This window comes from Echiichthys vipera (assembly GCF_963691815.1).
Source record: "Echiichthys vipera genome assembly, chromosome: 22".
NCBI classification, from domain to species: Eukaryota; Metazoa; Chordata; class Actinopteri; order Perciformes; family Trachinidae; genus Echiichthys; species Echiichthys vipera.
This window is the reverse complement of record NC_139847.1, coordinates 16,202,476-16,225,961: the sequence shown is the minus strand read 5'-3', so window position 1 is coordinate 16,225,961 and position 23,486 is coordinate 16,202,476. Positions and strand designations below refer to the sequence as shown.

The 23,486-nt window shown below is 41.8% G+C and overlaps 1 protein-coding gene across 1 annotated transcript; it reads left to right on the top strand.

The window, feature by feature from the left end:
- Positions 1–2,396: 2,396 nt before the first annotated feature.
- wrap53 (WD repeat containing, antisense to TP53) lies at positions 2,397–19,615 on the top strand. The gene is made up of 11 exons (XM_083937188.1): positions 2,397–2,577; positions 3,038–3,496; positions 3,649–3,841; positions 6,804–6,899; positions 7,418–7,526; positions 9,297–9,385; positions 11,416–11,639; positions 13,731–13,942; positions 15,415–15,518; positions 15,628–15,771; positions 16,985–19,615. Exons 2-11 carry the CDS (start codon positions 3,214–3,216, stop codon positions 17,208–17,210), a joined length of 1,680 nt encoding a protein of 559 aa, XP_083793314.1. The 5' UTR covers positions 2,397–2,577; positions 3,038–3,213; the 3' UTR covers positions 17,211–19,615.
- The last annotated feature ends 3,871 nt before the right edge of the window (positions 19,616–23,486 follow it).

Genomic DNA, 23,486 nt, shown 5'->3' with positions numbered 1-23,486 from the left:
GAGGCACGTATTGCCCAGATGTCATCACCCACCTCAGCCTGAAACTCTCAGGTGGTTGCGTGGGGGTCTTCTAACCCGCAGGACAGAAGACCTGCCCAGATGTCAGGAGGCTGAGAGCTGGATTGGATTTCGACGGACGTGGCTGGATTACATCGAAGTCGCCAGAAATCCCTGCAGCTGTGGAACTGGAGGAACTGAAAGAATTGTACAAAAGACTTTGAAACATAACAAAACACAAACGTGTACCTACATGTCACATAGATACAGTTCAAAGGAGTTGCAGACACACTACATGCACACCTGAAGCAAAAGCAACACATTCAGTTACAGTGGCTCTCCTCTGGAACCACGTCTGCACACACAACAGGGCTACATCCAATCACACACACGTACAGACACACAAGAATCATCGCTCATCAGTATAAACGCTGAGCTCTGTAAATAATGTAAAAGTTTGTGTTTTGATTTTTCTCTCATAGTGAGTTTGCTTTTTTTTCCTCTGTTCAACATGCCTTAAATTGTATAGTCAGTCCTGAACGGCTAACTGAAAATGTTTAAGTTGGAAACCACCTCTTAAATTCCCTCTAAGTCAAAGAAAAATGGAGCTTTTGACAAGACTGTTGGCTAACGGGACAGTCTGTCCTGTATTAATTTGATACATGTACATCCGATCACCAAAAAGGTTACTATTAAGCCACAGAGCAGAGCAGCAAGCAGTCTTGGATTAATCCGATTTTGCTGGTGGTTAGCTTTTGTTGCCCTTTTGGGTTCCTTAAAATGAAGAGTTGTTTTGTTCAGATTTCCTGTTTCGATTATTGCTGAAGGTGCAGGCTTAATAAAGGGCTGAAGTCTGTACTGTGTGGAGCTGAGCTGATGGGGTGGGATGCACAGAATTGGCCTAAAGTGCGTACTCGTTGCTGTGTGATCAATATTGTTGGACCGCTTTGGGCAAAACTGAACCAGAATGACAAGTTTGGACTTTTTTTCGATAAGAAAATGAACACTCTGGGGTAATAAAATGTTTAAGAACCAACTAGGTACTTTTTTACAGTTTTGAGATGTCAAATCAGGCGTGTACGCAGCATGATTGTAAGGCAGGCTTGCGTGATTTGTAATACTGGAGGGTTTTGACATTAAACCTTGAGGTGCGTCACAACCTGGCCACAGATTGCCTCAGCTTTGTCTGTGCACTGCTTAGTGCTGCGGACCATCTATGGTGGATACTGGAGAGATAAGGAATTGACCAATCAGGAGTCTGTTATCTGAAAGGAAATTCTTTGTCCTGAAAATTTACAAAGTCTCTTGTTCCATGTGTGTATCTAATGGATTTGAGAGAGGATTGCTTTTAATCACCTGTAGTGTTTTTTTTTTGTATTCACGATAACGAAACAATATGCTGTTTTTAATCCAATTGGCATCTGAAATTCATTGAACTCCTCGAGATTAGACTTGTAATACACTTGTACATGTAGATGAGGTTTTGGCGGATAGTACCCGACTGAGACAGCTAACTGTAAACTGAAGTAGCCACAGGAGGCTCCAGTAATGTATGTCAGAACTGTTGAATTGCTACTAAATGGTTACACAGGTAGCAATCAGTTGCCAAAACAAAGAAATTGACTTTAGCCACATGAGCATAATATCTCTTATATGTGAATGACTTCAAAAAACAACGTAGGTTTGACATTTCTAAAAGCTGTGTGAGTGTTTAGTTGTTGGACAGCCATCGGTCTAAAAGAGTGAAACTAAGTAGTAGTAGTTATTTCACTGCTCTACATATGCTTTTATGATAAGATGGACTGCAATATTGTGTTGTCAGAAAGCCCTGGATGTTTCGTCGCAGCCTTTGAAAAGACCCTGTCCCGACCTGACCGTATGGAAATGACCAGCTGGTTTATTTGAGCTCTGGTAAAAGTAGTTCCAACAATATTAGCCTAAAATATATGATGAAAGTTATATCCCAGCAGCTCAGCTCCATCGCTTAATGCGTCTTTGAATGTTGTTAAGATAACAGCATACATCAAATGAAACTGTTTTGGTAAAGAACAACTGAAAGATGTGTAAATAGTTTGGCTTTTGTTTGAAGAACAAAATAAATAATAAATAAATAGCATTACGCAGTGATTTCGTATTTCTTGATAGAAAGTGGATTTGTGTGAGTGTTAATGCAAAAGAAAGGAAGGAAAGGAGTGATCATGGGCACATTATAGACTATCTTTTATATATATATATATATATATATAATTCTTTATTGGCAATTTGAACAAATGTAATACAAACAGAACAGTATGGCATACTTGACGAAGTCACACTAGATTGTATGGTATTAAGCCCCAAGCGCCCTGTCGTCATCAGCGCAACTCTCGCGATAGTTTGAAACACATGGCCGACAACAGTGTTTACAACTTCTCGTAATGAACTGGTGAATAGAAAGTCCTAAAGAAGACGGACGTCGAATATTTGTGTGTATTATTCGTAGTCTCTGACTTCAGGCGAAGCGTCGACACCATCGAGGAGGAAAGTGTTTAAAGCCAAACAGCGAGCAGAACCGAAGGCCAGACAAAAGCCACAACACAGGTAGGTAGCATCACACGGCTAACGTTGGCTAATGCTAACATGCGCTAACGCGATGTGGTCGCCTGGTTTCTGTTGTGGGCTGACGGTTAAAGGACATTTGAACATTTTGTCTTGTTTGCCAGCACTATTTAACTCGTATAAGGACAACGGCGCACGCGTAGAGTCACGTTACAGCCCATACGCGTCTGTGTTGTGAAACATTACCATGAATGCTAGTTTTCAGTGGTTGGCACGTCACTATCCACAGGTGTCTGAAGGATGTGTGCAGGAGCAGTCAGTTATTTGTTCTTCTTAAGAAGAGACGTCACGTTCACTTAAGTTCCTCGGCTCATGTGTTTAGGCTTTTGCTAAAGTGCTCTTATATTTTTCATTGTTTTGACACGTTTTCCATCTTACATTATTGGCCTCAACGCTCTCTGCCCCCCCTGAATTCATCTCTGCTCTCCTTACTGTGTTTTAGGCAAGTGGGTGCTGTGATGTCCTCGACCCCCAGCAGACTCAAACCCCCACACTGCAGGAAGAAGCACTATCCTAGTAGCACTTACCTCACCCACGTTTGACAGCTAACCACTGGACACAAGGTACTTGGACCCCAGGTAGAGGACTTGACAGGAGAGATTGATCGAACCAAGAGAGATGTCTGATTCGGCTGGAAGTGGTGAAAGCGGAGGTGTGGGGGGCGCAGGGCAGGACGCAGAAGGGGATAATGAGCCCCCTCATCACACACCACCTTTGCCCGAAGGTGACAGCTTAGATGTAGGGGAGGCCTCAAAGGAAGGGGCACCTTCGTCTGCCAAGCGGGCCAGAATGAGCGAGGAGGAACAGGGAGTGGAGGAACTTGCAAAGCCCGCCAAGATACATGGAGAATCACCAGCACATGCTGATTTGCTGCAGGAAGACCCAGCCCCACCAGCACAAAGTAGAGTACCTTCAGCTGCATGTTTCAATTGAGATATAAGAAAGGGGGGAAATAATGTATACATTCAAGTTAAGATTTTAGGCACCTGTCAGTGGTCATAATCCAGGATTAGCTTGAACATTAACTGTCACAAATGTACTCATTGATGCCAGGAGCAGGAGAACCACTACAATGTGAGGAGGAAGGTCGAGTGAGGGAAGAAGTGCCTGTCAGCGGGGGAGGTGAAGATGAATGGCATCAGAATGGAGAAGGAGAGCACGGTGCCCCCTTAAAAGAAGGAGAGTTGAATCCAGGGGAGGAGCACAACGGTAGCATGTCTGCAGACAGCCCCAGTGAAGGACAGCGGTAAGTGGCGTACAAGTCAGGTTTATTTTTAACCTCTGTTTCCACATAACTAGGGGTAAAGATACATGTGCAGACACACATCAGTATCAAGTAAGCTATTTCAAGCAGGATCTTGTGGAGGGTGGTGTTATGTCATGATAACCAATGTGTTAAACGTGTCAGAAATGGAGAGATCTTTTGCGCGTGTACTGCAGAACAAGAAGTTCTGCTAACTGCAAGAAGGCCATAAAGTCTGAAAAATTATAAAGCTTTATTGAGTGCTGCAAAATGTGGCAGCAGTCAGCTTTTCCCTTTGTGAAGTGACACACATGAAACTTTATTATCATGAGATATGATATAGTATTAGATATGTTTCTTTATTATTCAATTAAATTTCAATTCAATTTTATTTATAGTGCCAAATCATAACAAAAGTTATATCAGGACACTTCAGGACCACACTCTATGACTTATTTATGATTTACAGAGACCCAACAATTCCCCCGTAGAGTACGGTGGCAACGAAAACCTTCCCTGTTACAGGCAGGAACGTCAGACAGACCCAGCTCTGTATTCATATGTAAGAAACTCTATCTCTCATATGTAAGACATGTAGAACATGTCTCCGACCTTGCATCACTAAGGGCGCACTCACACTGTCCGACCGTACCGTGCCCCATGCTTTAGGGTACTTGCCCCCCCCCCCCCCCCCCCCCCCCCTCCCTCTCCCCCTGCGGCCCAGGCCCGTTTGCACTCACACTAACTGGGCCTCGGCATGAATGCTTCTTTCCTGCCTATACGTCATCACGCCGTAACAAGTCACACGCATTGATTGACGCCATTGTTACAAAAGCGCGCAGTCTATTGGCCACATAATGGAAAGCAGCGCAGAAAACATGGTAACGTTTTTGGCTTTGTGTTTTTTTTTGGACTCATTGTGATGCGGCACGACCCAGTTTAGTCGACGTTGCATGGTCCGTCCTTTTTTCTATGTCCGAACAGGTGCACATAAAATGAAGTCAGAACCGCCGAAGGCCTTGTGCTCATGCTCGTACACGTGCGCACACTCATGCTCGTACACGTGCAAATGTGCTTTACAAAAGCCCACCTCTCCCAAAAGGGCTGTGGTAGGCAAGCGCGGTACGGTTGCATTCACACTGGTCAAAAGAAATAGACTCAAGCTGTGAAACATGCATGGGCACGGTACGGATGGACAGTGTGAGTGCGCCCTGAGTGTCAACAAAGTAGTTCATATCGCAGGCCATCCAGTGGCCTGCGAAGGTCTAAGGTCCAGACAGAAAAGTTTCAGTTCCAAGGACAAATAAATGATTAGTTTTACTTGCATTTATGCCACACTTAAAACAATGAAATATTTCTGTTGTAAGCCTTTAAACATGTCAAACATGTAAACAATACTGTCAGTCCAAAGTAACTCAACACTGTTTTCAGTTTCCTCATCCGAAGCCAAGCAGGAAATTATGAGGAAGTGAGTGAGGGACTGGTTGTAATCCAAATATCATGACAATTGCTCAATCACAGCTATTTGAACATGTGTAATTTCCTGAGTGGTGGATGTTGCTCTGCTCCTCTGTACATTTTATGCTCACACTGATTTTGAAGTGGTGCAGCAAATTGCACCACAGCATTAACTGATTAGATAAGTAACACTGTCAATCACCACAAGGGCAAAATATGGAGAGGATGACGTGGGATGAGAAATGATGGTATGAAACTGTAGAGGTGTGAAATTTAATTAACAATCCACTGTGTGGTGACACTGTCTAAGGGCCTACTCACACAATCCATTCGTACCATGCCCAAACATGAATCATGGCTAAAGTCTAGTGACAGACTCTCTGTAATAATAATAATAATAGGAAAGATTTCCTCTGGCGCTCTGTGGTGCATCTGGGTGCGAGGAGTCTTCTGCTGAAGGTGCTCCTCTGCTGGGCCAGGGTGTCATAGAGAGGGTGGGAGACATTGTCCAGGACAGACTGGAGCCTGGACAGCATCCTCCTCTCTGCCACGGTCGTCGGGGTGTCCAGCTCCTCCCCCACGACATCACCAACCCTCCTGATCACTTTGTTCAGTCTGTTGGTGTCTGCGACCTTTGTTTTAGTCAAGTTGAGCTGCAGGTGATTCAGCTCACTCTAATCAGAAAACATCAGAAAACTTCTAAAGGTGGCTTGACTCAGTGCAATAGTTGAGGTCTGAGGTAAAGAGAAAGGGAGAGAGGACAGTCCCCTGTGAGGCCCCAGTGTTGCTGACCACCCTGTCACACGCACAGTTCTGTATACGTAGCCTCTGGTAATCATGCTAAAGCACGGCAAGGATCATCTGGGCCTAGTGTAAGTGTGCTCCCTAAATTTTCCTGTTAGACTATGTGCAAGTTGACACAATGGTTTGGCACGGTACAGCAAGAGTTTACCCAGGCAAGGAGAGGAAATTTGGTTATTTCAGTTGGTTGTGTGATGTAGAGGACTGCATTGAGATTGGGATCCCATGGAAACCAACACAAATCTTGCGGCAGCGGGCGTCTCAGAGGGCAGTCATACTGTTCATCTGCACACACTAAGATGACACAGAGCTGCTTTAAAATCAATAAATATCTCTTTAAAAGACAACAGGGAAACAAACAACATGAGCAGAACAAACCACAGCCAACAACATGTTCTAAAATAAGTCAAATAAATAAATGGATTCAATGCGACTTTGCCCTTATTGCACCAGTATGATTATGCATTAGAACATTATTTCACTATTTATTAGCTGACAGGTATGCATAGCTTTATTAATATTACACAAAGTAAAGTAATGTTTACTGTGCAGTGGAAGAAGACATAAAATCAGTGGTCAACCATTGATTTAATATTTGTGGTGAGGGCGGGAGCAGAGTTAAGAAAGAGCTCTAGTGTGATGCTCCAATTCCTGTCGTTTAAACTCATTAACCGAAGACTTGCCTTTCTCTTTATCTTGCTTCCAGCCTTGGCCTAGATTTTACCCAGAACCCCCAGATGCTGACTGGTTCCTGGACTGAGTACTCCAACCTTCCAGAGAATTACCTCAAAGGCTGCAAATGGTAATCTCTTCATACATAATACACCATGTGGGTGAGGTGTGAAGGAGCTAAGTATAAAACTTTCACACAATTATCAAATTTGTGAGTCATCTTTTGTATAACCATTAAAAAATAAGACCATTACATTTTAACATTGTGTGCCTTGGTGTAGATTTTAGGGAATATATATTGATGTTCTGCTTTACTGAGAAAATTATATTCTTCTTGTGCAAATGAAGCTAGGAAGTGGCTTTCACTCTATGTGTCATTCTCATGCTATGGTTGGACACTAATTCAGATCGTACATTTGGTATAAGTGAGACTACTAGTCTCAAACAATTTTAATCTCATAGTCAAGAAAAGTCAATACCTCAATTGAGTACAATTCTGACATTTATGCTTAAAAATGCTATAGAAGGCACTTTGAGTCCAAACAGCCTACAGACACATACAGTAGTATTAAACCAACGTGTACACTTTATGAGTTTGCTGATATACGCCATCATCTTTTCCACATCTTTCCTCCCTCTGTAAACTAGGGCTCCTGATGGTTCCTGTATCCTGACCAACAGTGCAGACAATGTGCTCCGTGTCTACAACATCCCTCCAGAGATTTACAGCTACAACTGGGACCTGCTTCCTGAGATGGTGAGCACAAAGATCGCTAACCACCAGGGGTTCCCAATATGGTTGTGTGGAGGATACAGAAGTAGCTGACCGAGAGTGCATTCAGACCCACTTGTGTGGCTCATTTATGTGCCGCCCCTTAGTGTTCTTTAACCCCACAAGCAGACTTTATATTTCACAATTATAGTTTTCCATCAGATCGTTGTTATGATCTTGGCTTTTCCGAGCGCACTTTTAGGCCGCTTTATTTCACAGAGAAAGAAAAGAGACGAAGGGTCTGAGAGACTGTGCTGGAGCTTGTTGCAGGAAGCAACGAGCTGTTACACAAACTTTCACACACTTAAGTGCTTGTGTTCTTGCCTTTTTGACAGAACACTTGATCTGGTCTGAATGCCCCATAAGGGAATGTTTACAACATACAGGAAACTTTGTGATTAAAGCAGCTGACATTAAACAATATTTTTTTTATTAAAACCTGTGTCAGAGATCTTGCACAGCATGTCACCCCAATAATAGGGAAGTAGGATCAAAAACCTACTTGGAAAGAGAACCAAATAATTATTTTCAAACCGGTTATTCAATTAGGAATAGGAATTGCTTTACCTCGATACAGTTAACCATTGATAAAGGCCAGGCTTTACCAAATTTGTTCAGCAGATACATAAACCATCAATATCCATGCATGTAAAGTTGAAACAGGTCCTCTAGTGCCCCCATCAGGCCCAAGTCAAGGGCACTTTAGCCTGTAATGCTGAAAGCTGTACACATACAGGAAATCCTTTTTTTTTTTTTCCTTCAAGCTGTGTAGGACATGAGTTCACCTATTCTGTAGATCCAAACTTTGACAATAGAGCACCTAATGATAATAATCTCATCACCAAAACCTTTGTGTCACTGATAAAGTTTAATTCAGTTAGATGTAATCGTAAACCCCGGCCCACTGGTTTGAGGATTCAGACTCCTATTTCTGTTCCCACATCAATCCATTCCTCAAAGTTTAGTTCCAGTTTATTTTGTGATACAAGCAAACACACGACACGGCACAACAGTCCCATTCATTACATTTTTTTTTTTACCGACCACATTACAGCATCTAAAATTCACACATCATTTGTAGTCTGCGGTTTAGAAATTTAGAGCAACACAAACAGCATTTTAGAGTAAGAAGTCATTCAATTTTCACTACAAATAAGACCGATTTCTAGAGTTTGTGATCTGCAACACTGTAGATGCTGTACTGTCTCCATGTTCATGAAATGCTGTACATTTATCGTGAACAGTCTTAATTGTGGGACATTCCCAGTGAAGTAAAGGTCATCAACCTGTCGTTTGTTGTCTGACCTTTTATACAAAGAATGTCAGTATGCTGTCGTTTCCGTGTTATGTTACAATCAACTATGAAAAAACATGTCAATCAATATAAGGCAGCAGCTTGAGAAAATGTGTTCCTGAAGTGAAGGTTTAGAAAAGACCTTCTGTCCTTTTTTTAGGTTTTGGGAAATGTCAAATGGCGAGCCAATCTCCTAATTGTATTACAGGCTGGTAGATTGGGATCACTGAACAAAAATAATTGAAATATAATCCACTTTACAGAGATCTCTCACCACTTGTGAAAAGGGTAGAAAGTTTCTCACTTGGTCCCACTGGCTTTTGATTTGCAATTTTACTGCAAGGAAATGCCTGTGACATTGTTATGTAGCCGGCTATTCAGTACCAGCATCAGCACGGATAAAAAGTGTGTGTTTCAGTCTGTACATTCCTCATTGTCTCCTCTCTTTCATTCTGTGGCAGAGTCCAGTGCTGAGGATGGCAGAAGGAGACACCATCTACGATTACTGCTGGTACCCCAAGATGAACTCTCTGGATGCGGACACATGCTTGTGAGTTGGACTTTGGATCTTTGTCAGACCATGCCCTTCGCAACAGCTCTTAACAGCTGGATAGATGTGACATTTAAAGTTCACTTTGAAGGTCAGCCTGCCAGTTTGTGAAGGATGTATACACAGAAAAGGCACTATGTTGTTTATGAGGCCCGTGTCAGTCAGTGATTGGTGGTTTTAATCTAGATCTTGGATGGTTAGAGTTGGACACAGAGTTGTTTGTGCATGTTTTTTGTGTGCTTGAGCCCGTCTTATAGACTAACCGAATATCGAGGAGTTATATTGTTGTATGGTCGTGATTCATTCATTCTTTGATCCCCGCGGTATTTGCACTCATTGCGTGAGCTGGCTGCCGGCGTGGAGATGGCTGTAAAAGCTTTGTGATGTCTCTCATTATGAGTGAAGAGTTGGCCTTCGTCTTGTCTGCCTCCGCCACAATCCGCTCAGCTGTTTGAGGCCCACGGTGCTTTTCAGCATGATTCAGCCCACTAACAGCTCTCCGGAGTCCAGACAACACCTAAAGGGCCTCATGATTCTCTGACTTGTGGCTTCTCTTTTCAGCCCATTCTTTTTTTTTTTCTTCTTTTTTGGTGTGTGTACGCAGGCATGCGCTCTAGCAGGCTTTTTATTGTGACATCACTGTGTGTGTGTGCTTCTGCTGTAAAACACAGCCAACATCAGTAACACCCAGCTATCACCGTGGAGATTGCATATTGTCCGTTGCAAGAGAGGTAGGGCTTTGCTAACGAGCTGAGGTCAAGTTGCCAACCGTTCTCCCTGTGTACACCTCTCCTCCCCCGGCTCACATCATCCTCCAGTTACTGCCCCCACCCTCCGAGAGATCCCTCTGATCAGGGCCCAGCATTGGCACCGCTCCCGCCCGATACCAGACAGTCTTCAGTTTGTAAGAGGAGGGAGGGTTGGGGGTCAGGAGCCGTCCAAAGATGAGAGTTGTATAAACCGCGCAAGGATCAACAAATGCCTCAAGCGGACAATGAACCACTTGAGGTGCTTGTGTGTACCTGCCAAAGCTGTGCAAAGACCTGTCCGTCATGAGGATGAGGATGCCAGCAGGAACTGACAGCATCTTCTTCAGATCACTGCCACAAATCACAGCGGAGCTCTTGCAGGGCACAGCTAGGTGGTCAGGCACGCCCAGGGTAGACTGTTAAGGGCCAAGGCAAGTAGATGAAAGGTTATGGTTTGCGATTGAACGCCTTTTACGGCAAACCTGTTTTTCTGTCTTTTTTTTCCTCCCTCCTCCTCCCCCTCTTTTCACATCTCCCATTTTGTTTCTCATTCCTCCCCCTTCACTCCTTGAACTTCTGTCTGCCAAAAGCCGTGTGTTGTTGATGCCCCTCCTGTAGAGAGGGAATAAGTGCCCCTGTTATGGCACGGTTAAGTTGCACTGAGTTCTAGGCATTGCTCCAAGCTAGCAGCAGTCTAGCATTATAATTGGGCATTTCCCTGCTCTGCAATAAAGCTGCGGCTCAGAGGGGCCGTAACAGAACACGGCAACCGTGGTAGGGGCTAATTTCCTTTATCTAATTGAGCCGCAGTGATGTTTCGGCATTTGTTCAGCACCCAGTAATTAGAGTTAAAAAGGCATGGCTCAGTCTTTGGCCCTGATTTAAATCAATAAGAATGCGCTGTTGTCTTTTCTCTATAATGAGGCATAACACAATGCTATGTACTTGTTCTGATGCATTGATACATTCAGGTGGATTTGGCGCAGTAGAGGTTAGAAACGAGAAAATGCATCAAACAGGGTGTTTTGTGTTCATACATAAGTATATTTTTCAGCCTTTTTCATTTGAATTTGGTCTGTATCCTCTCTATTTACTCCAGCAGTTAATTTGTTTTTCTTTTTTACCGATTGTAAACCAATGTTCATCCACTGCTCACTAAATATGTTCTTGAAAATCGTTCACTTTCTATTTCCTGCTGTCTTTCTGTCCGTTTCCCATATGTCTCAATAGCTCACTCTCTGTGCCATTCTTTTTCTCTGGCCTCTCACTTGTCTTCCGCAGTCTAGCCAGCAGTAGCCGTGACAACCCAGTCCACGTGTGGGATGCGTTTTACGGGGAGGTGCGAGCCAGCTTCCGACCTTACAATCACCTAGATGAGCTGACGGCAGCCCACTCTCTCTGTTTCTCGCCGGATGGAACGCAGCTCTATTGCGGCTTTGACAAAACCGTCAGGGTCTTCTACACTGATCGTCCTGGAAGAGACTGCGAGGAACGGCCCACCGTAGGTCAGTCATCAACTGCAGCTTAAAGCGTCATACTGGTTTTTAAGTGATTTAGCTGTTTAAAGGTTCATAGCCATTTAAACAAATTCTGATTCAAATTCATATGTGGCACAAACATTCAATTGGTCCCTAGGATGAATTGATTTGGAATTTTGAGGTCAAAGGTCAAGGTCACTATGACTACACCAAACATATATTTGGCCATAACTGAAGAATTCCTGCGCTAATTATGACAGACATTTCATTTCACGCAAATGTCTAATAGGAAAAAAAGGTCAACTTCACTGTGACATCATAATGTTTCTGTCCAAGGGGAGACTGAATTGGTGACACTAATCTTAAACTGTGCAGATTAGATTTAGATTTGTGTTGCCGTCGGGTTGAAGATGTTTGTGAAGCATCCACGTTTCAACAAAAAATACACTTGATACCCTTTTTATGCCTTTTTTATGAAATTCATTCACAGTCTTCACTACATATGTAAGTTTGAATACATGGATGTAAACTGCAACTTATTGTGAACATACAACCACATGGTGCTAATTCTAGTTTATCCTGTGCGCTCACACTGTTGCATATTCATTTAAAGTGGTAAAGAATTCATTTGCACCTAGATGGTTAATTATTTGTTAGCAGTAATATAAATTATAACAAATGATTAATCATGAGTTAAGTAAAACGTGTATTCCTTTTTTAGACCTGTTTTAGAAACTCTCCCCGTTGTTCCCCGGAGGCTAACTCTGAGAGTGAATATGTTGTGTTTTCTGAAAATCAACCCCACAAGACAAACATTGAGTAAGCAAAGACAGGATAACTTGGAGAGTTGTTGTCTTGTATTCAAAATATCTCCTTGAACAAATCGGCAAGCAGAGATTTTATTATGTGCTGCTGACAAAGAAAAATAAAGGCAACTAAATGTTTTCTGCAAGGAATTTCTTATCTCTGTCACACAATTCAAACAAGTTTCATCTTGCTGGCAGACTGAAGTATTCTGAACCAAAATGATCCTTGAAAATGACAAACTAAAGTCTAAGATTGAGTTTTCATGTCCTTCATGATTTCTTTTATGTATTGCATAAAGTGGTAAGTAACAAACGCAAAATGCCTGAAGTTGACGGTAGGATGGTAGGAATTTGACTCTACCGTGTAACCTGCAGAGCAGCTCTGACGTAACCACACAATGCGTGCAGGCAAAATTAAAAACAGATCCGGCCCGCAAGGGAATATTTTCTGGCTCTTTGAGTAGAAGCCTATGTGAAAAAGGAATTCAGGGTCGTAGTGGTCATGGCAGAGGTTGACTGCTGTTCTCTCTCGCATCTCAGTGCAACTGTCTCAGTGCGTCAAATAGCTGCACACTGGGAGACTTGCTCAGGTGCTTCCTGTAGGCTCCAGCGATTTCTGCATCGCTCCTCTCATAACAGCTCACTTCGTGTGTTGTTGTAATCGTTTCAGTCTGGTTAAATGGCAATTCAACAGAGAAGTATCTGTTCATAACTGTCACTGTGAAGCCTGTGATCTTACTCTGCAACAAGTGTATATCAGTGTGAAGTAAACATCTTAATTGGTAAATTAACTAGTAACTGAAGTTATCAAATAAATGTAGTTGCGTAAAAAGTAGAATACTCCCTACTAAATTGTAGTGGAGTAGAAGTATAAGGTAATAGTACAGTTATTCAGAAGCATTTATATAGAAATTGAAAGATGAATCAATATACTGTCATATAATACTGTTACTGTGATATCAATTTGAGACCGTACCGCTCAGTCCTACTCTGCTGGCAGCTGAACACCATGCTGTGGAAGATCATTGCAGTCTGCGGTTTCTTGTCTGTTTGGCTCCATCAGCTTGGCCTGATAATTAATAAATGCAAATGATGCCAAAATGTATTGTTAATCTCAAATACGGGTTATGTGATATTTTTGAGGACAGTGCCAAGCCCTTCTGCTATTTTGTCCAGAAGACGTGCTAAAAGCCATTCATGATGTAATCGGGAAGATAGGAGCTTTGAGTAGAAGTGAATTGGAAGTTGTGTCTTGTGATGTCACAGGCAATTCTGAATGCTGCCAATTGCTACTCTGTTGTCTTCGCTGCAGTGAAGAAGCAGGGCCAAAGTGGCATCATCTCTTGCTTTGGCTTCAGCCCCTGCCAGTCTGTTTACGCCTGTGGCTCTTACTCCCGTTGCGCTGGCCTCTACTCCTGCCAAGATGGCACCCTGCTGGCTCTTCTGCCGACCCGCCACCACGGAGGCCTCACCCATCTGCTCTTCTCCCCTGATGGCAACTACCTGTACACTGGCGGGCGCAAGGTGAACGCGCGCGCGCACACACACACACAGACACACACACACACACACACACACACACACACACAGACACACGCACACACGCACACACACACACACACACACACACACACACACACACACACACACACACACACACACACACACACACACACACACACACACACACACACACACACACACACACACACAGACACACACACACACACACACACGTGATTACAGCAGCATCCAGACCAAAAGAGACATGAGGGTAATCAAGCTGCTTCGTTTGATCATACTCACACACACACACTTTCAGTAGGTTTTGTGTTTCAAGCAGGTAAGAAGTGTTTCATTGGAAAATTGGTTCTACAAAAGCATTGTCAACGATTTTGGACGAGCTTTTTTTGCTAATTTCCTGTTTCGTAAGGGTGCTGCAGAGGTTGGATAATTCAGGTATACAAACTTCCTATAGCATTCAAGGGACTCTGCCAGTTAATTTATTTGGCAACAGGGTCAAGAGTACAGTCCACAGCAGGGGCCACATGCATACAACTCTGTAAAGTCCCCACTAATCCTGCATACATAAAAATATTCATATGCATTCTTTTCGTCAGATTTATAGTCACACGTACGCCTGGTTGTGTTTTATAAATCTCAGTCATTGTGGAGCTGGGCACACATGCACAATCTGTGTTTCCACTCCCGAAGATGGCCACAAATGGATGTAGAAACACCCTTAAACTCTGTTCCCGCTCCACTGCTCATTAGACCTGTCGATTAGAAACACAGAAAAGAAAGTGACATTTCACAGACTGGGTCGCAGCGGCTAGTTTCTCTAAACGCTTGCCTTATGTACAGTGCCTTGTGGCTATTTGTAGCATTCAGACCAATTGTTCAGCATGTGTCTGGAAAAAAAATCAAGGTAAAATCTGAATCATAATTATTATTATTAGATGTCAGAAAAATGATCAATGATGAAATTCATCACTCGTAAAAAAATCGAAAAAATGAATCCTTTATATGTGCCTTCAATTGACAGTTCTCCAGAACGCTGTGTTTACTGTAAACATAATAGAATAAGTCAACTAGGCAAACAACATAAAAGGTTTCCTGGCTCTCGATGTACATCCAATCTCCTCACCATTTCACCTGCAGCTCTCAGCTAAAATCGTGTGCACCACGGCTGGTCTGAAGTATGTGTGAGGTGTGCATTTTTCCTTTTATAAATACCTCTTTGTGTGTGGAGAAAAGGCAAATGCATGGTCTATGTAAAAGTATCTATCAGTTATAGTTTGTCTATATATATATATATATATATATATATATAAAGATATGATAAGATAAGGAAATTCATTATTTTAGTAAGAGTCCCCAAACCATTTTTGAAGCTTTAATCAAAATTGGTTATTTGGAACTTTTTAGATCCAAAGCGTTCCCTGTTTTTCGCTCTGTAGCCCTGGACAAACCTCTCTTGTGAACTGTGTGTGTAGGATCCAGAAATCCTGTGCTGGGACCTAAGAGAGCCGGACAAGGTTTTGTTTTCACTTAAGAGAAACGTGGCCACTAACCAACGCATCTACTTTGATCTGGACCTGTAAGTTAACTTCTAGAACTCTTAAACCGTGACAAAGTGGTGAAACTGATACTGTGTTATGATAATTATGTATGGATGTTTTGTTTTTGTGTTTTTTTTGGCGGCATAGGTCAGGCAGGTACCTGCTGAGCGGCGACACAGAGGGAGGGGTGTCAGTTTGGGACACCCTGACAGCTCCTCCTGATGGAAACGAGGAGCTGCTACAACCTCAGCTCAGGTTCAAGCCCCATTGGGACTGCACCAATGGCATCAGGTATGTTATTAAACAAAATCAAACCCATCCCATCACTGTGTAATTACTCTTTCAGGTTTAGTAATGATAGGACAGATAACAGGGTTCTTACAGGTGCTGGAAATCCTGCGTAACACCTTCATTTTAATGCTGTGTTTTCTTAAGGTTTGAAACTGTTCTATAGGGTGCCAAGTATACTCAAAGATAGGTGACACATTTTGAAACATGATGTATTAATTTGTCACCCTTCTGTAGAATGATGAAACATCATTTTGGTTGTTTATAGCACAATAACATCTAATTTTATGTAATGAAGAAATACAATAGTCAGTATAATGTATGTACTGTACATAAATGTGTGATTTACCAAAGCTGTAAGGTGCTTCAAAAGCTTAAGAATGCACCCTGAATTAGACTGAGATGATCAGATTGTCTCATTCATAAAACGGTCTGACAGCCATCGCAAAGTTTGTTTTTTTCATAATTACTTACCTTGCAGTAAAGAGTTAGAGCGAGTTAGCACTAATTATACAAAATAAATCTGTAAATATAAAAGTAGAAACGGAAACTTCATATCTTGTTGTCAGAAGTCAAACACAACCTCACAGGAAGCCCATTTCAACTAGCTATATTTAAAATGGGACAAATCGTGATAAAAGTTAAGAATTCTGAATAATCGTGTTGGACAAACCAGAACAAATCAGAACAACAACAGGTGAATGAAAGTCAGCAATCATCAAATATAGCGAGTGTTGCTGTTTTCCTGCTGTGTCGTACTGTTTGTCCCCCAATCATTTACACAAAAAACACAGGAAACGCAAACAAATATTTTAAATTAGAGAAGAAACAGCGTCCAATTTTGAGTTAACTGCTTTGTGAGAACAGACAGCATTCATTACCGTCTCTTTGTGCATTCATGACCCTCCTGTATACTGCTCTGTATTCTTTGTAGAAGAGATGAAGAAGCTGATGAACTAGAAATGATGTATCATGGTTGTGAATGTGCTACAATTATGTATAGAATGTGGGCCTTAATTAACTTGGTTGTTTCAGCACTGAAATGCATCACTTATTTCCTCTGTGTTGACATCTAAATGTACTTACAATGGACAACAGTGCAGAATACCAGACATCTTACTTCTCTTGAATCCCTATTAAAACACATAAATTATGTTTGAACGCCATCATTTTCATCCCATTCTCTATTTTCTTCTTCCATCCGTCTCTTGCGCAGTATTCACCCCTTCATGCCACTGTTGGCAACATCCAGCGGACAGCGCCAGTTCCCGTGGCCGGGCGAGAGTGAGGGCGACTCCGCCTCCGAGGGCGAGGGCGGTGAAGCCGTGATGTCACCCGAGGAGATCCGACAAGACAACGCCCTGACTCTGTGGTGGGCCGGACCATTCGGCCCCGCCGCGGAGGAGAACCAAGAGCAGAGCTCGGAGGTGGTGGAGGCGTGAGGCTCCGTCAGTTCATCCAGCAGACACGAATCGAGTTAAACCTGCCATCTCATCTCATCTCTCATCTTCATCCGGTTATCCGGGGTCGGGTCGCGGGGGCAGCAGCTTTAGCAGGGGACCCCAAACTTCCCTTTCCTGGGCCACATTAACCAGCTCTAACTGGGGGATCCCGAGGCGTTCCCAGGCCAGTGCGGAGATCTAATCTCTCCACCTAGTCCTGGGTCTTCCCCGAGGCCTCCTCCCAGAGTTAAACCTGCCATGTGATATTTATTTTGGGAATGTTTTGGATCAAGCCAAATTATGAGTCAGTCTCAGCAACGTGACGCCCTGAGGTGGGAGAGCATTTCTTCATCTTTTTTTAAACATGTGGTTACCTTTAACATCAGCACATTTACAGTCTGAATAAATGAATGAATTGAAATAATGAATTCATTCTGAACATATCACCTGCAAGTGTATAACGTATACTAACTCACCTGTAGAGTTAAAATGAAAGGATGATCAAACATTGCACAAGGTCAATACGGAACACATTTTCAGGGTTCTGTGTTTGAAGCCCATTTGGTAAATAAGGCTTGGAAACTTTTTGCCTAGGCTTTGGTCAATGCTAAAACCAATAAGTTTTTCCTAAAAGCGTTAGGCTGCATTCAGATGATATCAGTGCAGTGGTGTGGGGGTGTCATTAAAAAGGGAACGTACTTAGTTACAGTCAGCTGTTACACAGAGTCAGGGGGTAAATGTTTGTTTTTTTACCCCAAAGTTGTTTTTCAGCCTCCGTCCTATGGCTCCAAAAAGGCATTTTCCTGTAACATTAAACTCACCACCTCGACCATGATTGGCCAACGATGACTACATGGGCTTGCGTTTCTCTAAAAGTTGAATCTGTTATGTTTGAACTTTTCACCACATGCCGCGGCAGGTTTATTTTGTCTTTGTCTCCCTGTGCGCCCCCCACTGCCACAGTCTGAACACACTTCGGCCATTTTAAATGATTAGGAGCACTGATGTTTTGGCCGGTGCCTGATTGTGTCTGAATGCAGCCTTCCTCAGGATGAGATAAGATGTGGATTGGATTAGGACCTGATATTTCATAATTTAATTATTTAGAGGAAGGACTTTTTTTTTTAAACAAACTAGACTAAATGTAATAAATATTTTTTGATCTTTTTTTACGATGATTGTGTTTCCTGAATTGGAAGAATTGAGTTGAATAGAAAGCCTTGACTGGTGTGAAGCAGCCCAGTGTCTGTCTACTGATCGCACCACCGATCTGTTCTCCGAGTTGTATCTGTGGGAGCGTTTGTTTACGCGCGTGTGTGTGTGTGTGTGTGGCTGTAATGCTGCCCTGGAGATCCCTAACTGCTTTAGTTACTGTAAGTGCCATTTGTTCTTGAGCTTTGCTTTTGTAAACTGACGGGATCTCCTGTTTTAACCTTCTTTTTTAAACTATTGGACGCACCAAGTGTTGTGTCGCTCTGTGCATGCTCACAAATGTATATTTTTGTAAAGCCATTATGATCATTCTAATTTTTTTGAATGTATACTCTGTAAGCAGCTAGCTTGATTACTGTAACCTCATAACTATCTGTGAAAGTCTTTAAGTAGTGGGTGCACCTGGATAAAGAGTGATGTTTATAATTTTCTACAGATTGGGTTTGAATTACATTTGTACCTGTGTGAGTGGTGTGGTGATGTGGCAGCACAAAGCACATTGTGTTTGTATAATTCCATTTCTAATGTACTGCAGTGATTTGCTCAATGCCTATGTTGCCGTATCAGTGGGGTGTGCTTTGCTTTAGGCTTTCTTTGCAGGTAGATCAGGTAGAGGAAGCACAGCTCCAACCAAAGCCTTGTATCTTTACACACTAAGGAATCTTATCACTTTTAAAGCCTCTGCTGATCCAGGTTTTGCTTCTTGGAACTCAAATTTGTTGCCAATACATCCGATTTGCTCTACCGGGAAGCATTAGGAACCATGTAGGCCTTGATGATGTGACACAGGTTTCCAGATAGATGGCTGTGTCTGTGACAGCTGGCTTTCTCGTGGTTTTATTCAAGCTGCAGTGAATTAAAAGCATATCTCTTCACACATTCACAGTCTTATTCATGTTTGTCCTTTCTCTTTAAGGCAGTTCAGAGTTGGATGCCCTGTAATAAATCCCCAATGAATGCAAGATGATGTCCTACTCGAGTGAAGGGGCAGCTCTTAAAAGCGAAAGGGACTATTGGCTTTCTATTATGAGATGGAAGCTATTCATAGCTTTCACCTTTCCCACACAAATTCTGTATCAATGCGCACACACTCGTGTATTTGATTGTCTGAAACCACAGGGGCACGGCGAGCAGAGAGCCAAGTTGGAGAGCTGCACTGTTATGTAGTGCACGTTGCTTAGCGACTGTCTCCGCCTTGGGAGAGGAAAGTAAGTAGAAACACGACAAGAGGGAAAATTGGGGGCAGAGAAAAAAAGTAGCTCAACAGGTGTAATAAATAATCGTGAGTGTGTGTGTGTGTGCGCACTGAATCAAGTCAATCAATGTCTGATCTATCAGTGTCTTGTTTTCTACATTGTATTTAATCAACAGAACTTTCCAGGGATAAATAGTCACGTCTGATCACTTGATTAGCAATGAGCAGATGAAACAGGTTACACCTTAAATCTATTCAAAGTGTCAGAGCAAGGGATCTCCAAAATAAGCTAATACTGCATTTGAATTTTACAGCTGCTCTTATTAAACATTTATTATCACCGAAGGATAAAACTACTATAATGTGAAATATTTGCTTGAAACTAAATGTGGAGAAAGTTGTCCTTTGCACTTTTTGTTTTTACTGTTCGTTAAATTATATAGGGACAAGAATCATTTGCAGCATTTATAGACTTAGCTATAATCATTTGCAATGCATGTCCCTTAATGGGCTTTTAAAATACGTGAAACTCAACAAAAAATAAATAGGAGATGGTAAGAAACACATTACTACACAAAACTGCAAATTCAGCAAGAAAAGAAACCAAATAACACAAGACAAAGAAATACAATAAAGCACCAGATTAATCATGACTACATGACTGATCCCTCTTCAAAAACAGTTTGACTTCTGCAGGTCAAGAGTTGCACATGTGAACCAGAAAAAAGCTGTTTATCTGAATGAGGGTTTACCAAGGGGCACCTTACAATTCCCATTAGATGCTCCATGTGTTAATGAGCCCGAAGCTCTGAGTGGAATCACAAGGTCGGCGAGCACCTGGGCAGCCGGGTTACGATAGAAACATAACATATTTAATTTCATGGCAATGACCTAATCTGCAGTTTTCAAACCATGCTGTTATGTTAAGCACTAGATGATTTGACAGCCGTGTGGATCCAGACAGGGTAGTTCTACCAGATACATATAGAACTGTATCATCTGCATACATCTAAACACATGTTCCAAGACATGATTGTGCTCAGTCATTTGTATAAAACACATTTCAAATGAAGGTTTTGGAAAAGACATGGACATTTTGGGGGGTTTAATGAAAGTAATTGTTACAGTAATCATCCATTGTTAACCTTCCATGAATGTAACACAGCAATGAATTCATTTTCTGTCTCAGCGTGTGACGTTTTGTTTGCCATCATGTACGGTTCTACATTTGTGTCTCAATTTGATATGATTGAGTAATGCCTGGCAAGTGAACATTCAACAATTCACATCTCTCTAATGACCAATATCGGACATTAAAGAGCCACAACATATTTTGTAGTATGTTTTTTTTCAGACTTGCATAGAAATTCATTTATAATCCAAATGCATTAAGAATACAGTTACCCATCATACATGAAAGCCAATGCCAGACTGATGCAAGTGTTTGTAAAGCATTTTTTTAAACAAAGGGCAGTGTAATTTGAATTATTTGAAGCAAATATGAACATAGATAGGTAGGTAGTATATTTTGAATATGTGGAAAAACTAAATTATCATACATTAATGGGCAGTCATAAAGAAAAGGGAAAAAAACAGAGAAAAGAAATGTACAATAAAAAAGTAAACTGAAAAAAATCTAAATTCTGTTTACATATCCAAAAAGGAGTGGGAAGTATAAACGTATTTTATTCCACCCCTTTTTAATAAATATTACTGAAATAACATGTACTGAAATATTTTGCCTTCTGTCTATATAGTAATAATAATAACTTCCATTTGCCATTCTTCAATTATCCTGGTTCTATATCTAACAAAGCATAATTCTATTACAAAGATATTTATCTTAATAAAATATTGTATTATTCTTTATATTATAATATATAACATACACTCACATACTGAAGATGACACAGAGTACAATATAGCTACCTATATAAACATACACACACAGGGACGTACACACATATATATACACATATACATACGTACATACACACACACATACTGACGATAACACATAGAAACATAAATGACAAAGTAAATAAACAATAGACACACAATAATAATCATACACCCTCCTCATTTCTGTACTAGTAAAAATCATCTCCTTATATATATTTTTTATATGGTTTATGTTTGGACATTCCCTTAGCGTCCCCTCCAGACTGTTCCATAATTTAACCCCCCATATTAAAATACAAAAAGTTTTTCTTGTTGTGCGTGCCTTCAGTGTTTTGAATTTAAATTTTCCCCTTACACAAAACCAACCATTAGAGATTAGAAAGGGTTGCTGTTTCATCTTCATAAAATCAAATTTGGATGAAAATATACAATAGAGTTATGTGTGTGTATGTATAGATGTGAATGGTGGGAAAGTTTATCATGGGTCCTGGAAAAGTTTAAACCTTTTGTCCACCAACATGTGTGGGAACCCTTTGTATAGCTCTGAAATATTCCCAATGTTAACTAGAGCTTGTGTTGATATTGTTGAAACATTTGCCCCTGGGCTAAAACTACAATAACGCCACATGATATATTGATTCCAGTATTGAGTGCAGTGGTTTGCAGTGAGGTTACGCTGAACGATTGTCATTAATCTTGTAAACGTCCGTCTATATGTTTGTATAGAAAATGATCCTGCGCTGCCTTCAGAGAGCCATGTCGGGCAAACCTTAGTGCTGTCACACAGATGACAGCAAAGCCATTATCTTCATCCCAAGGTGGCTGCAGTGTAGTCGTTCCACTTGTGCAGTTAATGAGCCAATCCACATCAAGTGTTCTGTGTTTCTGTGTTTCTGTGCTTCCACTTACGTCGCATCCTGAGTGAGTCTCCATGGCCTTGCATAAGTGCCTTCCATTAGACGGCTGCGCACACACAAACTTAACAGTCCCAGCGCTCATCACCGGAGAGTGTGCGGAATAGTAAGTAATGGGATCTTGATATTAAGAAAGACATTTGAAAACAATTATTCAAATGGCGGTCTGCCTGTTGAATCTCCTAATCCCACAGGGAGGCACTCAAGCAAACACTCAACGGTGTGACCCCGGCAGAATTAGCATGGAGGAAAAGAGGAACGCAGCTCCGAAGCCGAAGATGCTTAAATGTCTAGACTTGCTCTCCGGTTTGTCACTCTCGTACTGCCTTTGAAAGGAAAAGGCGTTTTAGAACAGGAAGCAGAGGGAGCAAACTTTAGAGGTTGTCATACATGGCATTTACTCAAAATGTCAAAGGGGCGGCTCCTTTATCTCCGAGAGACTTTGAATGTGTTTGGCAGGCGCTTAGTACAGGGCTTCACTCTGACCTGACTCTGACATACAGCTAGGGTAGAGTTGTTACATCCAGTTTTCTTCAGACTTAATAGGTTGTGTGCTGCACATACACTGCTGCCACTTCATTGGGCACAGCTCAGGCTTTTAGGAAACGCGTCACGTAAATGAAGTGTTAATCATGCAGACAGATCTCAACCTGATTAAATCTGGGCTGCAGTGGGACAAGATCTGGAGCCAAGATGTATCATCACAAAATCTTTGAAATATTGTTGGGGGCAATAGCGGGCTCTACTCGCTGCTAGAAAGTGGTAGTTACAAGTAACGAAGTGGCCACTGACTGTAGCATATATTTAGCTATCGCTTAATCAGTCAACCCGGGTCATCGGCCTATTTTGTGACACCGAAAGGAGAGAGGATTATTTTCTAGTGTTACATCAGGCAGATTTTTAATCTCTTAGACTGCAGTCAGAGCAGCTTGAGGTTGGGGACGTCATTAATATTTCACCCTTATTAAGTTGAGGGAGTAGGAAAGAAATGGTCAAATTGGATGCAGCCCTCCAGTGGTGGACAGGAAGAAAGTATTGCTCAAGGACTGCACT

Coding starts and splice junctions, on each gene's coding strand:
- wrap53 (XM_083937188.1), top strand. CDS start 3,214: ATGTCTGATTCGGCTGGAAGTGGTGAAAGCGGAGGTGTGGGGGGCGCA. Junction 3,497..3,648: donor CCCAGCCCCACCAGCACAAA/GTAGAGTACCTT, acceptor CATTGATGCCAG/GAGCAGGAGAACCACTACAA. Junction 9,386..11,415: donor CTGGATGCGGACACATGCTT/GTGAGTTGGACT, acceptor TGTCTTCCGCAG/TCTAGCCAGCAGTAGCCGTG.